Here is a 14,570-nt window from a genome sequence, read left to right as displayed (position 1 = left end):
TCGCGGAGAAGTGCCAAGTGATCCTTCATCATCTGATTGTAGGATGGTGACATGAGAGGAGGGTTAGTATTGAAGGGGAGGTAATAACCTCTTCCGACGATTTGCAAAACTCACCTGTCTGTCACAATGGATTCCCAGTAGGGCAGGTGATGGCGAATTCTGCCACCAACTGTCCCTGATGGGGAAGCGTCAGACCAGGAAGGTTTAGAGGCTGCAGTGGGAGGGGTGGTGGACTGGGCAGACCACTGGCACCCTGATCCACTGGGATGCTGGATCCCACATCCAAAGCCACGCAGGAGGGAAATATACGGGGGTTGGGTGACCTTTCTGTAGTCACAAAAGGGGCGAAAAGTAGCCTGAGGGGAGCAAGGAGCAGCTGCGAGGCCAAGAGACTGAGCAGTATCCCGGGACTCCTTAAAGCAGGAGCCTCTGTGCTGGGTTTAGACCACGTCTCCAGCAGGACATCAGTGAGGGCAATAGGGGTTCTGATGTGGAAGCCCCAGGCTGAACACCCTCAATCAGGAGGTTAGCCCTGACTGCCACTGAAGGAAGCTTGAGGCCCAGGACCTCGGATGCCTTTTGCACCACAATCAACTAGGAGGCTCCCTCCTCTGTAGCTACAGTAGGGGGAGAAAGCATGTCAGTCAGGTGAGGTGTCCAACTTACTGGCTTCACCCAATTCTTGAGTTCAGTCCATGGAAGGATCTTCAAGCTGGTATTCCAGGAACCCCTCCATGCTCTCACCGTACCCATACTTTTAGGTATAAGAGGCAGGATCCAACCTGGGGAGTGATACGCCCGTCAAAGTTAGAATCAGGCGGCAGGATTCTTGGAGTCGGGAATGAGTATGGGATCAACGCTGATTATGTGCTCAACCGATGTCGGAAGTGTCTACTTCTGCACCAGTGCTGGGGAAGGTTGCAATGGTCTGACCGGCGCCAGGTCGGATCTAGAAACGGATCCTTGGGGTGCCCTCTGGAGCTGAGGCCGAAGCCACCGGTGTGGAACCCGATGGGGCCCCCGCCAACCCTACTGAGCCAGAGGGATTCACAGGAGTATCTGTCATCCCAAATATGAGGAGCACGGCCTCATAAAACTCCCAGAGTTGGGCAGGGTTGGCTCAGGTTCCCGGAAACTTGGGTAGGCGGAGATCTGACACAGTAGGAGGCTCCGAGGACAGAGGTCCAGAAGAACGACTCCTCTCACGTTGCATCAGCCAAGAAATGGGATGAAGTGGAAGAACACTTGTTCTTCTTTTAATTATTCTTATGACCCAAATGTTCTGAGGACTTGAAAAGCAGGGATGTGGAATTCCTATCGCCCGACGCCCGGGACATCTTGTTTGGGGTCAAGGGCAACAAGTTTTTATGTTTGTTTTGTCCTTGGGACAAGTAGGCCCAACCCCCTGCAGCACAAACCCTTTGGCTGCCTGTTTACAAAGCATGGAACTCTCTGCAGTTGAGGTAATGTGTTTCCAAAAGATATTGCTGTTGAACTTGTATTTATGGTTCATTATTTGAAAGTCTTCATTATTAGAGTGAGTGCTGTAAATAAATGTTTTAAGGTCACACTTCACTACTGACGTTGGTTCCAGTACAAAAAAAAATACGTGTACATACATGTTTGAAAAGTTTAGGCTAAGAGGCTAAGTATAATGCTCCCAGAATGCTCTCTGATTATATGCAAATGAAGTGTCATTTAGTAAAATGTGTTGATGCATGCTAGTATTTCCCAAAAATATTTCTAATGGAAAATCAGTGTAACCATTTTCAACACGATTATAGGAAGCATGAAAATAAACAAACACTGACAAAGCCAACTGATCTGACATATTTTTATAAGTCTTTTAGTTTCATCAATGCGTGTCTTGTTTTGACATGGCTTTTGTAACACTTTATTGTTGTGGGAGCTACCAGGCCCTCAACATTGTAACAAACACTGGCAAAACCCCCCCAAAAAGTTTTTGAACTCTAAAAGCACACGTTGCCACCAGCGGCATAACAAAGGCCCGCAGCCGCCCTCCAGGGGGCCCCTTCAGCACATCACCTGCCCTGAGTGAGTCTGGAGAGGGGGCTCCTCCATGTTCTTTGCAAAGGGGCACCCTCCAGTTTCGTTTATGTCACTGATTGCCACTGTAGTTCCTGACACTGAACAAAACTACTTTGTGTGGCAATATGCTCCTTGTGGAAGAGCAGAATGCGATCACTCACAGTAAAGCCAGCCGAAAGAGAGAGAAATAGAAGTTTAATAAAAACAAAATGTCTTTGTTCACACCAGACCTAATTAGGGACCAAGACCCACATGTAGGTAGCTTTTTGCATGTCGCAAACAGCGACTTTCGCTGTTTGCGACATGCAAAAAGCACATTGCGATGCACAAACCCAGTTTTGCGATTCAGTAACCTGGTTACCGAATCACAAAACGGGTTTGTGACTCGCAATTAGTAAGGGGTGTTCCCTTCCTAATTGCGACTCGCAGTGCAATGTAGGATTGTTTTGTGACCGCCGGCGCAAACCAATCGCAGTTTGCACCCATTTCAAATGGGTGCTAACACTTTCACAAAAGGGAAGGGATCCCCATGGGACCCCTTCCCCATTGTGAATGTCACTGTAAAAATGTTTTCAGAGCAGGCAGTGGTCCTGCGGACCACTGCCTGCTCTGAAAAAATGAAACGAAAACGTTTCATTTTTGTTATGCATCTTGTTTTCCTTTAAGGAAAACGGGCTGCATTACAAAAAAAAACTGCTTTATTGAAAAGCAGTCACAGACATGATGGTCTGCTGTCTCCAGCAGGCCACCATTCGCGAGGGGGTCGCAAATTGCGACCCACCTCATGATTATTCATGAGGTGGGCATTTGCGAAGCCCTTGCGAATCACAGATGGTGTCAAGGACACCATCCTACATTCGGATTTGCGACTCGCAATTTGCAGGTCACAAATCTGAACCTACCTACATGTGGCCCCAAATTTTTAAAGAAAGTCACAAAAGTGCACCCATGGTATATGTTGTACCCCTGTAAAATATTTGTGAACTGTATTTTAGCATGGGTAAATACGATGTGTAGATTTGCTCATGTGAAAATCTATTGAGCATTTGCAAGTTCATTTTCCCTCCAGCCACTTTCTTCCCAACTCTGGAAGAAGTTCTAATTCTGCTATTGTCCGGAGTAAATGTCTAACCTTTCTTATTATGGGAAAATATTCGAGAGAAGCTGGTAAAAATCTTTAAAACATGCAGGTTAGTAGGCTTGCAGACTCAAAGGCATTCCAGCCCTGGAACTATTGCTTACTGTTTCCTCCAGCCCCGTATACAGATCTGCAGAAAGGTGGCAAAATAAGGAAATTGCTACAGTAGGAATTGAAACTGCAAGTATTCAAACCCTACTATGGTAGTAGCCCTGGCATAATCAGAGAGGCTATTAATTGCTGCCATAATTTGTCGCCACACTACATGGCACCAAAGGGACAAGTAGATCTTTTTACAGGACAAGTAGATTTGAGAAGCAACCTGTCCCCCGGACAAGTAGATATTTTAATAAATTCCACACCCCTGGAAAAGGGTTGAGAACGAGTGGTGATGGCTCTGCGAACGGTCTTGTGACCTTCCTCTCGAGCGAGACCGGGAGCAGCGCAGAGCTGACCATGAGCTTTACAGACAGCTCCTTCAAAGCCTTCGAGTTCATGGTTTGGCAGTCTGAGCAAGACTGGGTCGTGGTTGCACTACAGACACCACAAACACATGAGGTTCGGATCAGTCACCGACATCATGCGGTGACAGGAGTCACCCAGCTTGAATGTGGTCTTAAAGGAGACATCTTGACGCACCAAGAAGTCAAAAAGTTCAACAAAAGGGTAGAAAAATCAGTCAAAAAGCGAGTGAGGGTAGCTCTTCTCCAGATCTGCAAGTAGGCTGGCGCAGAAAGAAAAGAACTGATGTCAGCGCTCCAGGATGGTGCCTATATACGACCGTGACGCCGACTGCCGGAGTCGACCAGTACCACCTGACTGCACGCATGGGTAGTGCTCAAAGAAAAATCTCTGGATCCAGTCTGACACCTGAGGAAAATTCTAAGGTAAGGAATCTGCAACTAGAAGTCTCCATCATCTCCCTAAATTCTTTCTTAAATAAAGTATTACTTCAATCAATTAATGACAATTTAGATTATTTAAGAATTAACATATTTCTTCTCCCTAGTAGATTTCTATTTTGTAGTACCAACCCTGATGATATCTTGCATATATTTTAGTAAGTCAATATTATACTGAGCTCAAGCAATTGCACTACGAAATTACATGCACTGCTTCATGATAATGTCCATTTTGTCACACAAACAAATCATTATTACGGTAATCCTGAAAAAAATCCATTGGCTTAAACCTAATGACAACATCATATCTAAACACTGGATCTGAAATAATGTTTGCTATTCTGTGTTCAGGAAAAGTTAAGGAACCTGGTAGTTAGTGGCAAAGTTACCTTGCCCGAAGCAGTAAACCTAGGAAAGCATTGCTGAAATTATTAGAAAGACACAACGGCCTGTCAAAGGAAAGCTCTTGAAAGTTAGAACAATGAAGAGTTAATGCTACTTACTCGTTACTGGTATAGCAATGGGAGACTGTTAATTACATTTTAAAGGCGAGATGCATGTTTAAAAATGGGGAATGTAAAGTCTGAATGTGTACTTTACACAGCAAAGTGGGCGTACAGTTATCAATATTAACCCATAGCAAAAACTTATCATATTTTAGTACATTTATAGTTCTATTTCCAAACTGTATTTTACTAGCACTTACCATAGGAGGAAGCAAGGTTTCCAAGGAGTGCAAAAATTATGAAACATGTAGGAGAAAGAAAAATGCATAACAGAGCTACTCTTACATGCAATTCACAACTTACTTTTCCTTCTTTGGCTTTGTATTGATGTCTCCAATGACCATTATGTCTGAGAAGTCAATACGAAATTTGCTGAGTAACGTAGCCATCCTAAAATAAAATACCCAAGCAGAGGCCATCATAAATTCGATCATTTTTATTTTTATTTTCCAGCTCAAACATTAAGCAATTTAAGACTTCAATGCAATTGCAAGTTGCAGGACTGTGAATAGCGCATTTGTCGTTCTGTTCATGAGGTCTATCAAGACGCCAAAATATATAAAAGCACCACCATATTTGACAGAGGTTAGGAAGAGGGTAACAACACCTACAAACTCAAATGTAATAAGACATCTATTCAAGACACCCCTAATCTAAAACACTCCGATTTCAGTGACAACATTCACTCACCTCCACTGAAAACTAAGAAAAACTCACATTTCACGCCACGCCATGCTTTCTCATTTGGGTCAAGGTTGGTCAATAGCTAATTCCATTACTTCAACCCTTAGAGAATACTACCCATCAAAAAAAAAAACTGCAGGTAGGCGATGGGCATGATCAACTAAGAAGCAAGGTATCTGACTAAAGTGGGCTATCATTTATTTTGCTACAATGATCAGAGTATTTTGATCAGATTCAAATAGCAGTTACAGTTACCTCACACTATGTAATCACTACTCAAGGCCCAGACCTAATATAAGTTTTTTTTTATCTTTGTGAGGGTAGAATTCTCACAACCTCAACTAAAACACATTTAAATTCTCATGGCAGATTGATTATAAGGTCAATATGCGTAAATACGGTTTTGCTGAATTTCAAGGCGAGTGAATTGGAATCTATATGTATTTGTCATAGGGGAGTAGTTTGTCAGGGATTTTTCATAATGCTTTTAAAGTAGAAACACCACACCTACAAATATGTATGGAAATAGTAAAACATGGCTGTGCGAAGCATGGGAAGTGTTGGAGTGAAGTTGGTATATTGGGGAATAAGGCCATGAGCCCAGTTGCAATATCAACTAAGCAGGACAAACTCGATCTCTACGAACTCACGGGTTGGACCCAAAGAATGTTCAGCTGAAGGCATATGCACATTCATTAAGAGCAGGAAGGGTTAAAAGGCTTCTAGCGCACAAAGTGCCTGTTCATGTCTTTTTATGCACAGTTTACAGGATTTCAGTCTTGCATGTCAAGGTTATTTCATCAACTTGAGCATCAGAAGAATCCACTGTTTAAAGTTGTGCAGTGGGACGGAGGATGACCATACACCAACGATGTTTGTAATGAAAATTAGCATTAAAGTATTCAAAGCAAGGGGTTTGTATATGAAAGCTACACCGATCAGGAAACGCACCTATGGCACTCAAGATGTAAGATTTCGACAGTGTCTAAAAATACTCTTCAACGATGCAGCTTCAACAAAGCCAACAATGAAAGACGAACTGGGTCAAAAAGGATAATCCGGCTTTAAAGCTGCTTTCCTCAGTTCCAATCCATAAACATTATCAATCACATTACTGCAAAAGTCACCAGTGGCTTAGCAGGTAAAGGACAGTACGTTCTGTGAATGCATTCAAACTCCGATATCTTTGCATCTCTCTCAGCAACGTTTAACTTCTACAAGAGACGCATGAGAAAATAAATCTCTTAAAACACAAAGATCGGTGACACTAAGACCGATTAAGACCGCGACTGTCATTTAAAGTACTTTTGAAATAACTTACGCTCGTCTGTCATGATCTATTCTGTTTATTTTCCCACCAATAAACACTCGAATCTTGCAGTCCTTCCATTTCTTTTTTGTAGTTAGCAGGTAGGGGATCAGCAGCGTGAGGCCTGGGATAGAATGATAAGGTGGTAAAAAAGATTAAACTGAAGTCCTGCCAACGCGCAGGAACTTTATTAGTATCTTTTTTAAACTCTTAGAAAGAGGTTGCATTCATTAAAAACAGTTCTTTCTTACATAAATACAGTTTCACTGTGTTTTAGATTTTCAAGTGGCATGCACTTGGGAGACCTTTGACACATGGGTGACCTCCTGTTAATCAACTTAAACTGTTTTTTTTTTTTAAACATCCGTCATCAAGTCGCATGACCACTAACAGGGTAAATGAAACAATTTTCACAATAATCAGCAACTCCAATCCTGGCCGCCTGCGTGGCACGCTGCACACTGAAGAGAAGGTACAAGCTTCCCTACATTTGCAACAGCCCATGCACGCATTTAAGTTATGATGCATGGGGAACAAAAACAATACATAGGAGGAACTGAGTGGAAGCAGACAAAATTATACGTTTATGCTAGAGACTGATGAAAATACCCCAAGACACAAAAGCTATTTTTAAATCAAAGCCTCGCAGCTGGTTAAAAGCCACATAACTAGGTGTCCATTCTTAATAATAAGCTCAATATTTTAGAGTCCCACGTACCTCATCGTGCTTTTATAGCATTCACAGGAAGCTTCTTTCCTAGATCAAACCATTATGCCCTCAATATGACCAACTCCCTTTTATCAAAGACTTTTAAATTTTAATACAGCTATCCCAAAAACTCACGTAGAATGATAAGATTTCCTCCAGCTCTTTTTTTTTTAAATAAACCCATTATAGCAAAACACATTCCACCTTTTATGGTCGCCATTTTCTGAAGAGTTCATGTCTTTTTTTATTTCAGGGAACAAATCTATGCAGGGCATTCGAACATTACATCGCCTAAGTAAAATTGCTACTTTACCTCACCTAGTTATACTTTTAAATATTGTTCTATTTGTTTCTCGAATCATATGGGTTTTCAACATGTTGGCAAACATTTGCAAGCAATTTTGAACAAGAGACTAATCCACCCCTAAAAATAATACTTGCCTGACAAACATGCTCTTACCTCCATCATCAAACAGCCACCACACATCAATGGTGCTTTTGCCTTGTTTTCTCTGAAACTGTGAACTTGCATCAAGAAGCTTTTGGTCCGCTATATTCAAAGGAGCGGCAGGACCCTTTGGTTCTGCATATTTGGGGAGAAAAGGGAAACAAATACAAATGTAATCACTATCAACATAAAATGTATGATTAATTTAATTTAGTTGCACAAACATGGACTCGTGAAGATGAACATCTATTGCTTTCTTGCTACTTAAAGTGCCCATGTGGCCTCACGATTGCCATACGCACTCCTGGGCTATGAGTTTGGTAGTTTTTGAATTGCTCCCCTCCCTTTTTTTTTTATCAGTGAAGGGAAAGCTATCTACTGCATGAGGTAGAACGATTTGCGGAACGTGTGACCTGGTTCAGTAGTGGTAAATTATGCACTAGGCTCGGGTTTTACTTTTGCTTAGGTTCGTTTTCTTGTGACACTTGCTTCAGTTGCATTCCTTTCATCTGCACAGCAGATATGGCAGCAGAGATTCGTTCTCTTTTGCCAGTGGCAATTTTTCTTTTGAAAATATTTTGCGACATCACATGAATGACTTGACCATGTTTATTTGTTTCCCTGACTGTGGAGACAGCTGCAGCATCTTTGGGCATTGTTTTATAAAGCTGTGATCCAGTTGCTGTTACAGAGCTTGCTGCGATCGAAGGCCCATTCGAAACTTCCTCGTTAGGCTCTCTCTTAACACAGAAGTCTATTTATGACTCCACAATCTTTTGCTCTGCAAATTATATTTAATACAGTTGCGGGCAAATCGAAATTACTTAATTTGGATTGATGTGGACCTTTTAATTCAAAATGTTTATTTGCAATGTATCTCAACTCCACCTTCCAGCAGGAGGGATTTATTGCACGGGTTTTTAGGTGTGTCACAGACAATTGTACCTGTCTGTTGACCATATTTATTGCTTCCAGTATACAAAGAGTGGGACTCTGTGCCAGCCCCTGGCCCTAGCTCATGACGATCGGTCTGCCTCACTTCTCTGATTCAGGGCCTTTCCTCCTCCCTATTCTTGTGCGTATCCAGCTCCGGAGCATCTCGGTTTCACACTGCTCTGACTGGATGAGCTGTATTCATCCATTGTCTACCTGAGTGGAATCTTTTTTTCCTGTAGGGAGTATTCCAAGGTCATTTGCTTCCTCACCTTATCAAATTATCACCACTACACCCCATCGGGGGCGCTCTACTGCTTTTCTCACGCCCCAATGCTAGCACCTCCACACCGACTTCCTGTGTTTATGGGATGCTCTCTTGTCTCCCAATCCCACTCCCTTTACGATTGTAAGGAAATGCCTCCTTGGCATGGTTACCCCCTGACTTTTTGCCTTTGCTGATGCTAAGTTAGGATTTGAAAGTGTGCTGGGACCCTGCTAACCAGGCCCCAGCACCAGTGTTCTTTCCCTAAACTGTACCTTCGTCTCCACAATTGGCACAACCCTGGCACCAAGGTAAGTCCCTTGTAACTGGTACCCCTAGTACCAAGGGCCCGGAGTCCAGGGAAGGTCTCTAAGGGCTGCAGCATGTCTTATGCCACCCTAGAGACCCCTCACTCAGCACATGCACCCTGTTTCACAGATTGTGTGTGCTGGTGGGGAGAAAGTGACTAAGTCGACATGGCACTCCCCTCAGAGTGCCATGCCAACCTCACACTGCCTGTGGCATAGGTAAGTCACCCCTCTAGCATGCCTTACAGCCCCAAGGCAAGGTGCACTATACCACAGGTGAGGGCATATGTGCATGAGCACTATGCCCCTACAGTGTCTAAGCAAAACCTTAGACATTGTAAGTGCAGGGTAGCCATAAGAGTATATGGTCTGGGAGCTACACTGAAAACTGAGAAGTTTGGTATTAAAATTCTCAGCAAAATAAATGCATACTGATGCCAGTGTGCAATTTATTGTAAAATACACCCAGAGGGCATCTTAGAGATGCCCCCTGAAAACATACCCGACTTCCAGTGTAGGCTGACTAGTTTTTGTCAGCCTGCCACACACCAGACATGTTGCTGGCCACATTGGGAAGAGTGCCTTTGTCACTCTGTGGCTAGGAACAAAGCCTGTACTGGGTGGAGGTGCTTCTCACCTCCCCCTTCAGGAACTGTAACACCTGGCGGTGAGCCTCAAAGGCTCATCCCCTTTGGTACAGCGCCACAGGGCATCCCAGCTAGTGGAGATGCCTGCCCCTCCGGCCACTGGCCCCACTTTTGGCGGCAAGGCTGGAGGAGATAATTAGGAAAACAAGGAGGAGTCACCCACCAGTCAGGACAGCCCCTAAGGTGTCATGAGCTAAGGTGACCCTTACTTTTAGAAATCATCCATCTTGTGGATGGAGGATTCCCACAATAGGATTAGGGATGTGCCCCACACAAAGAGGGTGTAGCCGCCCTCAAGGACAGTAGCCATGGGCTACTGCCCTCACAGACCTAAATACACCCCTAAATTCAGTATTTAGGGGCCCCCAGAACCTAGGAAACTAGACACCTGCAACCTTAACAAGGACTGCTGCCCTGAAGCTCTGCAGTGAAGACGGAGACGACAACTGCTTTGGCCCCAGCCCTACCGGCCTGTCTCCCAACTTCTAAGAAAACTGCAACAGCGACGCATCCAACAGGGACCAGCGACCTCTGAAGCCTCACAGGACTGCTCTGCAACCAAGGACCAAGAAACTCCTGTGAACAGCGGCCCGGTTGAACAATCTGCAACTTTCTTGCAACATAGAAACAACTTTAAGGACTTCACATTTCCCGCTGGAAGCATGAGACTTTCCACTCTGCTCGACCTGTGGAAAACCAACACCACAGGGAGGACTCCCCAGCGACTGCGAGCCCATGAGTAGACAGACGACCCCCCTGAACCCACAGCGACGCCTTCAGAGGAAATCCAGAGGCTCCACCTGACTGCGACTGCCTGTAACAAGGGACCCAACGCCTGGAACCAACACTGCACCCACAGCCCCCAGGACCTGAAGGAACCGAACTCCAGTGCAGGAGTGACCCCCACGCAACCCTCTGCCTAGCCCAGGTGGTGGCTACCCCAAGGAGCCCCCTCTGTGCCTGCCTGCATCGTTGAAGAGACCCCCAGGTCTCCCCATTGCTTTCTATACAAAACCAAACACCTGTTTGCACTCTGCACCCGGCCGCCCCTGTGGCGCTGAGGATGTACTTTCTGTGCCTACTTGTGTCCCCCCCGGTGCCCTACAAAACCCCCCTGGTCTGCCCCCTGACGCCAAGGTTACTTACCTGCTGGCAGACTGGAACCTGGGCACTCCTGTTCTCCATTGAAGCCTATATGTTTTGGTCACCTCTCTGACCTCTGCACCTGACCGGCCCTGAGCTGCTGGTGTGGTAACTTTGGGGTGGCCTTGAACCCCCAACGGTGGGCTACCTTGTACCTAACTTTGAACCCTGTAAGTGTTTCTTACCTGTGAACTCAACAATTACTTACCTCCCCCAGGAACTGTTGATTTTTGCAGTGTCCACTTTTAAAATAGCTTACTGTCATTTTTGGCAAAACTGTACATGATATTGTGATTATTCAAAGTTCCTAGAATACCCGAGTGAAATACCTTTCAACCTGTGGTTCTTAAAATAAACTAAGAAAATATATTTTTCTATATAAAAACCTATAGGCCTGGAGTAAGTCTTTGAGTGTGTGTTCCTCATTTATTGCTTGTGTGTGTACAACAAATGCTTAACACTACCCTCTGATAAGCCAACTGCCCGACCACACTACCACAAAATAGAGCACTAGAATTCCCTTTTTGCCACTATCTTACCTCTAAGGGGAACCCTTGGACTCTGTGCACACTATTTCTTACTTTGAAATAGTATATACAGAGCCAACTTCCTACAACGATGAATTCATTTTTTTTTTTTTTTTAAATGTATTTCTTACCTATAGTCGCGAAGGTTACAAATGCTGTTGGGCAACTTCCTAACTTTTCAACACAATCAGCTTTATCCTTTTTTTTTTTTCTAAATGTAAACTTGCGGGTCTGAAATGGCTTCCAGCCATATTAAATCAATAAATCTAAAATTGCCTCCCATCTTATGATATATGTGCTTTCGTGAGCATATATGATATTTGGCAGCATGCATTTTAGAGCAGAGAGCTACTTGCTATGGTAATGCTCCAATGTGCATTGCTATCAGGTGAGAGGGTTATTCTGGAGATTCGAACCTCATATCCACTTGTTTTGACAGTAAATGACCGGGTCTGTGGTTGTTAAGTTCCCCCACCCTCCCATAAGTTACCGTCTCAGACAGTTTTTGTTCTTCAAGTAACAGCATTCATCTCAACGCCTGAAAGTGGAAGGAGCATAAAAGAAGCCAACAGGAAAGAGCAGAGCAACAGTGTTGGCTAATATAATACACCAACGCACAAATAAAAGCATGCTGTTCAAGATAGGACTACTGTTCAATATTGGATAGCACAAGTGGAAAAAAGGAGACAATGTAAAAAGAAAGCATGAGAGCAGAAGTGAAAGTAAGGTGGAAACAGTAAAAAGAAAGATAGTCAAACAAAATAGGGTGCAAATGAATGAGTAGAAGCCAAAAAGAAAAATGAGAGTGAAAGTAAGAGCAAGAAAGAAACTAATGAGCAAAAAAGGAACTGATAAGAATGCGGGGGTGAATAGGAGAGCACAGTAAAGAGTAAAAGGGAGAATATAAGTGCGAGGACTATCTTCACTTGTGTATTCTATGAAATGTCACCTGCAATCAATTTATATAGATGTGGGACATACCATTACAGCCAAGATGAGTAGTAGGGTTTTCTGCTGTAATACAATTGGGCCTGTGACAGCTACTTGTGCAAGTGACATTGAAACACCTGAAATAAAACTGCAGCCCATTTGAGGAGAAGGGGAATTCAAGTATAATAAACTTTCATGTATGAAAACTCTTCAAGTCAGAGGCCTAATTACAGGTTTTTGTGGCCCATCAGTCAGAGTCAAACACCCAGTACACAATCCGCGAACTTCAGAGTCTGCTCCCCTCCAATTAAAAAGGCACATATCACTAGGAGTCGAATATCTACTAAAGGAAATACAGTTCTACTCTCCAAATCCTTTCTAAAACAGTTCCAGTCTTCTAAAAGAAGCCTACCATTGTGAATAATGGTAAAATACCTTTATTAAAATACACCTAACAGACCACCCCAACCACAAGTCAATACCCTTTGAGATTCTCAATCTAACACATGCTACAACTGCAGAAACCACAAATACAGGTGAAATTATCCAACATCCCCATGAGTTCACTAAAAAGATCTGTTCAAAGACACCCTTAACCCTCTTCCCGAAAGCATAGGAGGCACAATTCTAAACTTTCATTTGAAGGCCTCACCAGTCTGTTCACATCTTAACCTCAGAAACTATAGAAACAGTTGCAGAATTCAGAGACCATGTCAGTGTGAAGACGCAGATATTAAATTTAAAAATATTTAAGTGCCCAAATAAGAAATCTGATCCTCATCTTTCATGTTTGCATTATTCACAGTTGTCAGTCTGTGAATCCCCGATAACTTGCTAAACATTGTTAAAATGACCACAGGCCCAACAACAGTGTTTATTTAGCAGCACATTCACCTCATTTGAAACAACCCAAACAACGCAAAGAGGTGAAGTGGCTGTGCACTTTACTCACCATAGAAGTCGCCAAAGTTCCGAATTTTACAGCATATTGTGTGTGAGTACATTATTAGAGCTCTGCGTATCTTTGACCTACATCTGTTGCATACCGACTTGTACTCCGTCTTCAACAGACTTCAGTCAGCCGTAATTTAAGCTTCCACATACGTATTTTAGTTTTTTTTTTTTTTGTAAAGTCATTTTACCTTCTACTCAGGGTGACATATCCTCCAGTGTCTATGGCATAGAAAGAAAAAAGATCTTTCCAAGAGCGGCTCGGACTGCAGACTAAATATTTATCCAGATGATATGCACAAACAGTGCATTAATTGTCTTTACCCTCTCACAAATCCATCACGCCATGTCATCTGCAAGACATTCCCCTCCAAAACCCATAAGCACAGGGGAAGGAGGTTGGCAGTCTATCTTCTGGAGAAGACAAAGAAATCCCCCTTGCCTGCTAATCAAGATAATTCAGTGAACAGTGCTCCACCAGGCTTTCATAAAGAAGTATCTGCATTTCCCCCTCCAAGGTCGAGATCAAATCTTGGTCAGCACAGGCATCGAAAAAAAAAATGCAAGGAACAACCTAAGCTAGACAATGACATTAGGGACCTAGAACAAGTCTCAGATATAGCATTGTGGTTGGCTGTGTGCTACTTTTATGAGCACAATTAGGAGGCAGCTTATCAAGAGGAAGGAGTTGCAGACTTTTAGCAAAACTATGGTGTTTATTAGCCCCAAAACTTCCCATCTGAAGGTCGTCCAAACAATAAGCCTCCGTATGTATCAATGCATCAGGGAACTTCCTACAGTGTAGGTATCAGTTGCTTTAACGCTAATGTTGCAATGGATAGAAGCTTTCCAAAGGCTGACTCCACAACTGCCAAATCTCTGCTGGGCGATTCAATCAGGTACCATACCACTTCTGCCACATCCACTGATACTACCACAGAGTACCTCCTCCTCAACCACAGGTTCCTTCTTACTCCACTGCGTCCACAGACAACACACATATACCTCGAACACTTAGGGACATTGTGGAGAATGAGCCTCTGGCTAGACATTGGCAATCAGACCTAAAAAGAGGAACAAGGGTAAGCCTTGGAAAGGCAAGAGGACAGACTGTCAAGAAG

At 43.6% G+C, this 14,570-nt stretch overlaps 1 protein-coding gene across 1 annotated transcript in view; it reads right to left on the bottom strand.

Annotated features, from left to right (window-relative positions):
• The window catches only part of SLC12A2 (solute carrier family 12 member 2), a 409,553-nt gene that overhangs the window by 55,049 nt on the left and 339,934 nt on the right, over positions 1–14,570 (bottom strand). Inside the window, exons 22-24 of the mRNA XM_069227287.1 lie at positions 7,758–7,880; positions 6,601–6,712; positions 4,899–4,985 (exon numbers count right to left, since the gene is read on the bottom strand). Coding sequence (XP_069083388.1) covers positions 4,899–4,985; positions 6,601–6,712; positions 7,758–7,880 — 322 coding nt within the window. The remainder of the gene's footprint in view (positions 1–4,898; positions 4,986–6,600; positions 6,713–7,757; positions 7,881–14,570) is intronic.

Source organism: Pleurodeles waltl, chromosome 1_1 (genome assembly GCF_031143425.1).
Source record: "Pleurodeles waltl isolate 20211129_DDA chromosome 1_1, aPleWal1.hap1.20221129, whole genome shotgun sequence".
Classification (NCBI taxonomy): domain Eukaryota; kingdom Metazoa; phylum Chordata; class Amphibia; order Caudata; family Salamandridae; genus Pleurodeles; species Pleurodeles waltl.
The sequence above is the reverse complement of the archived record's forward strand: the minus strand, read 5'-3'. Positions and strand labels throughout refer to the sequence as shown.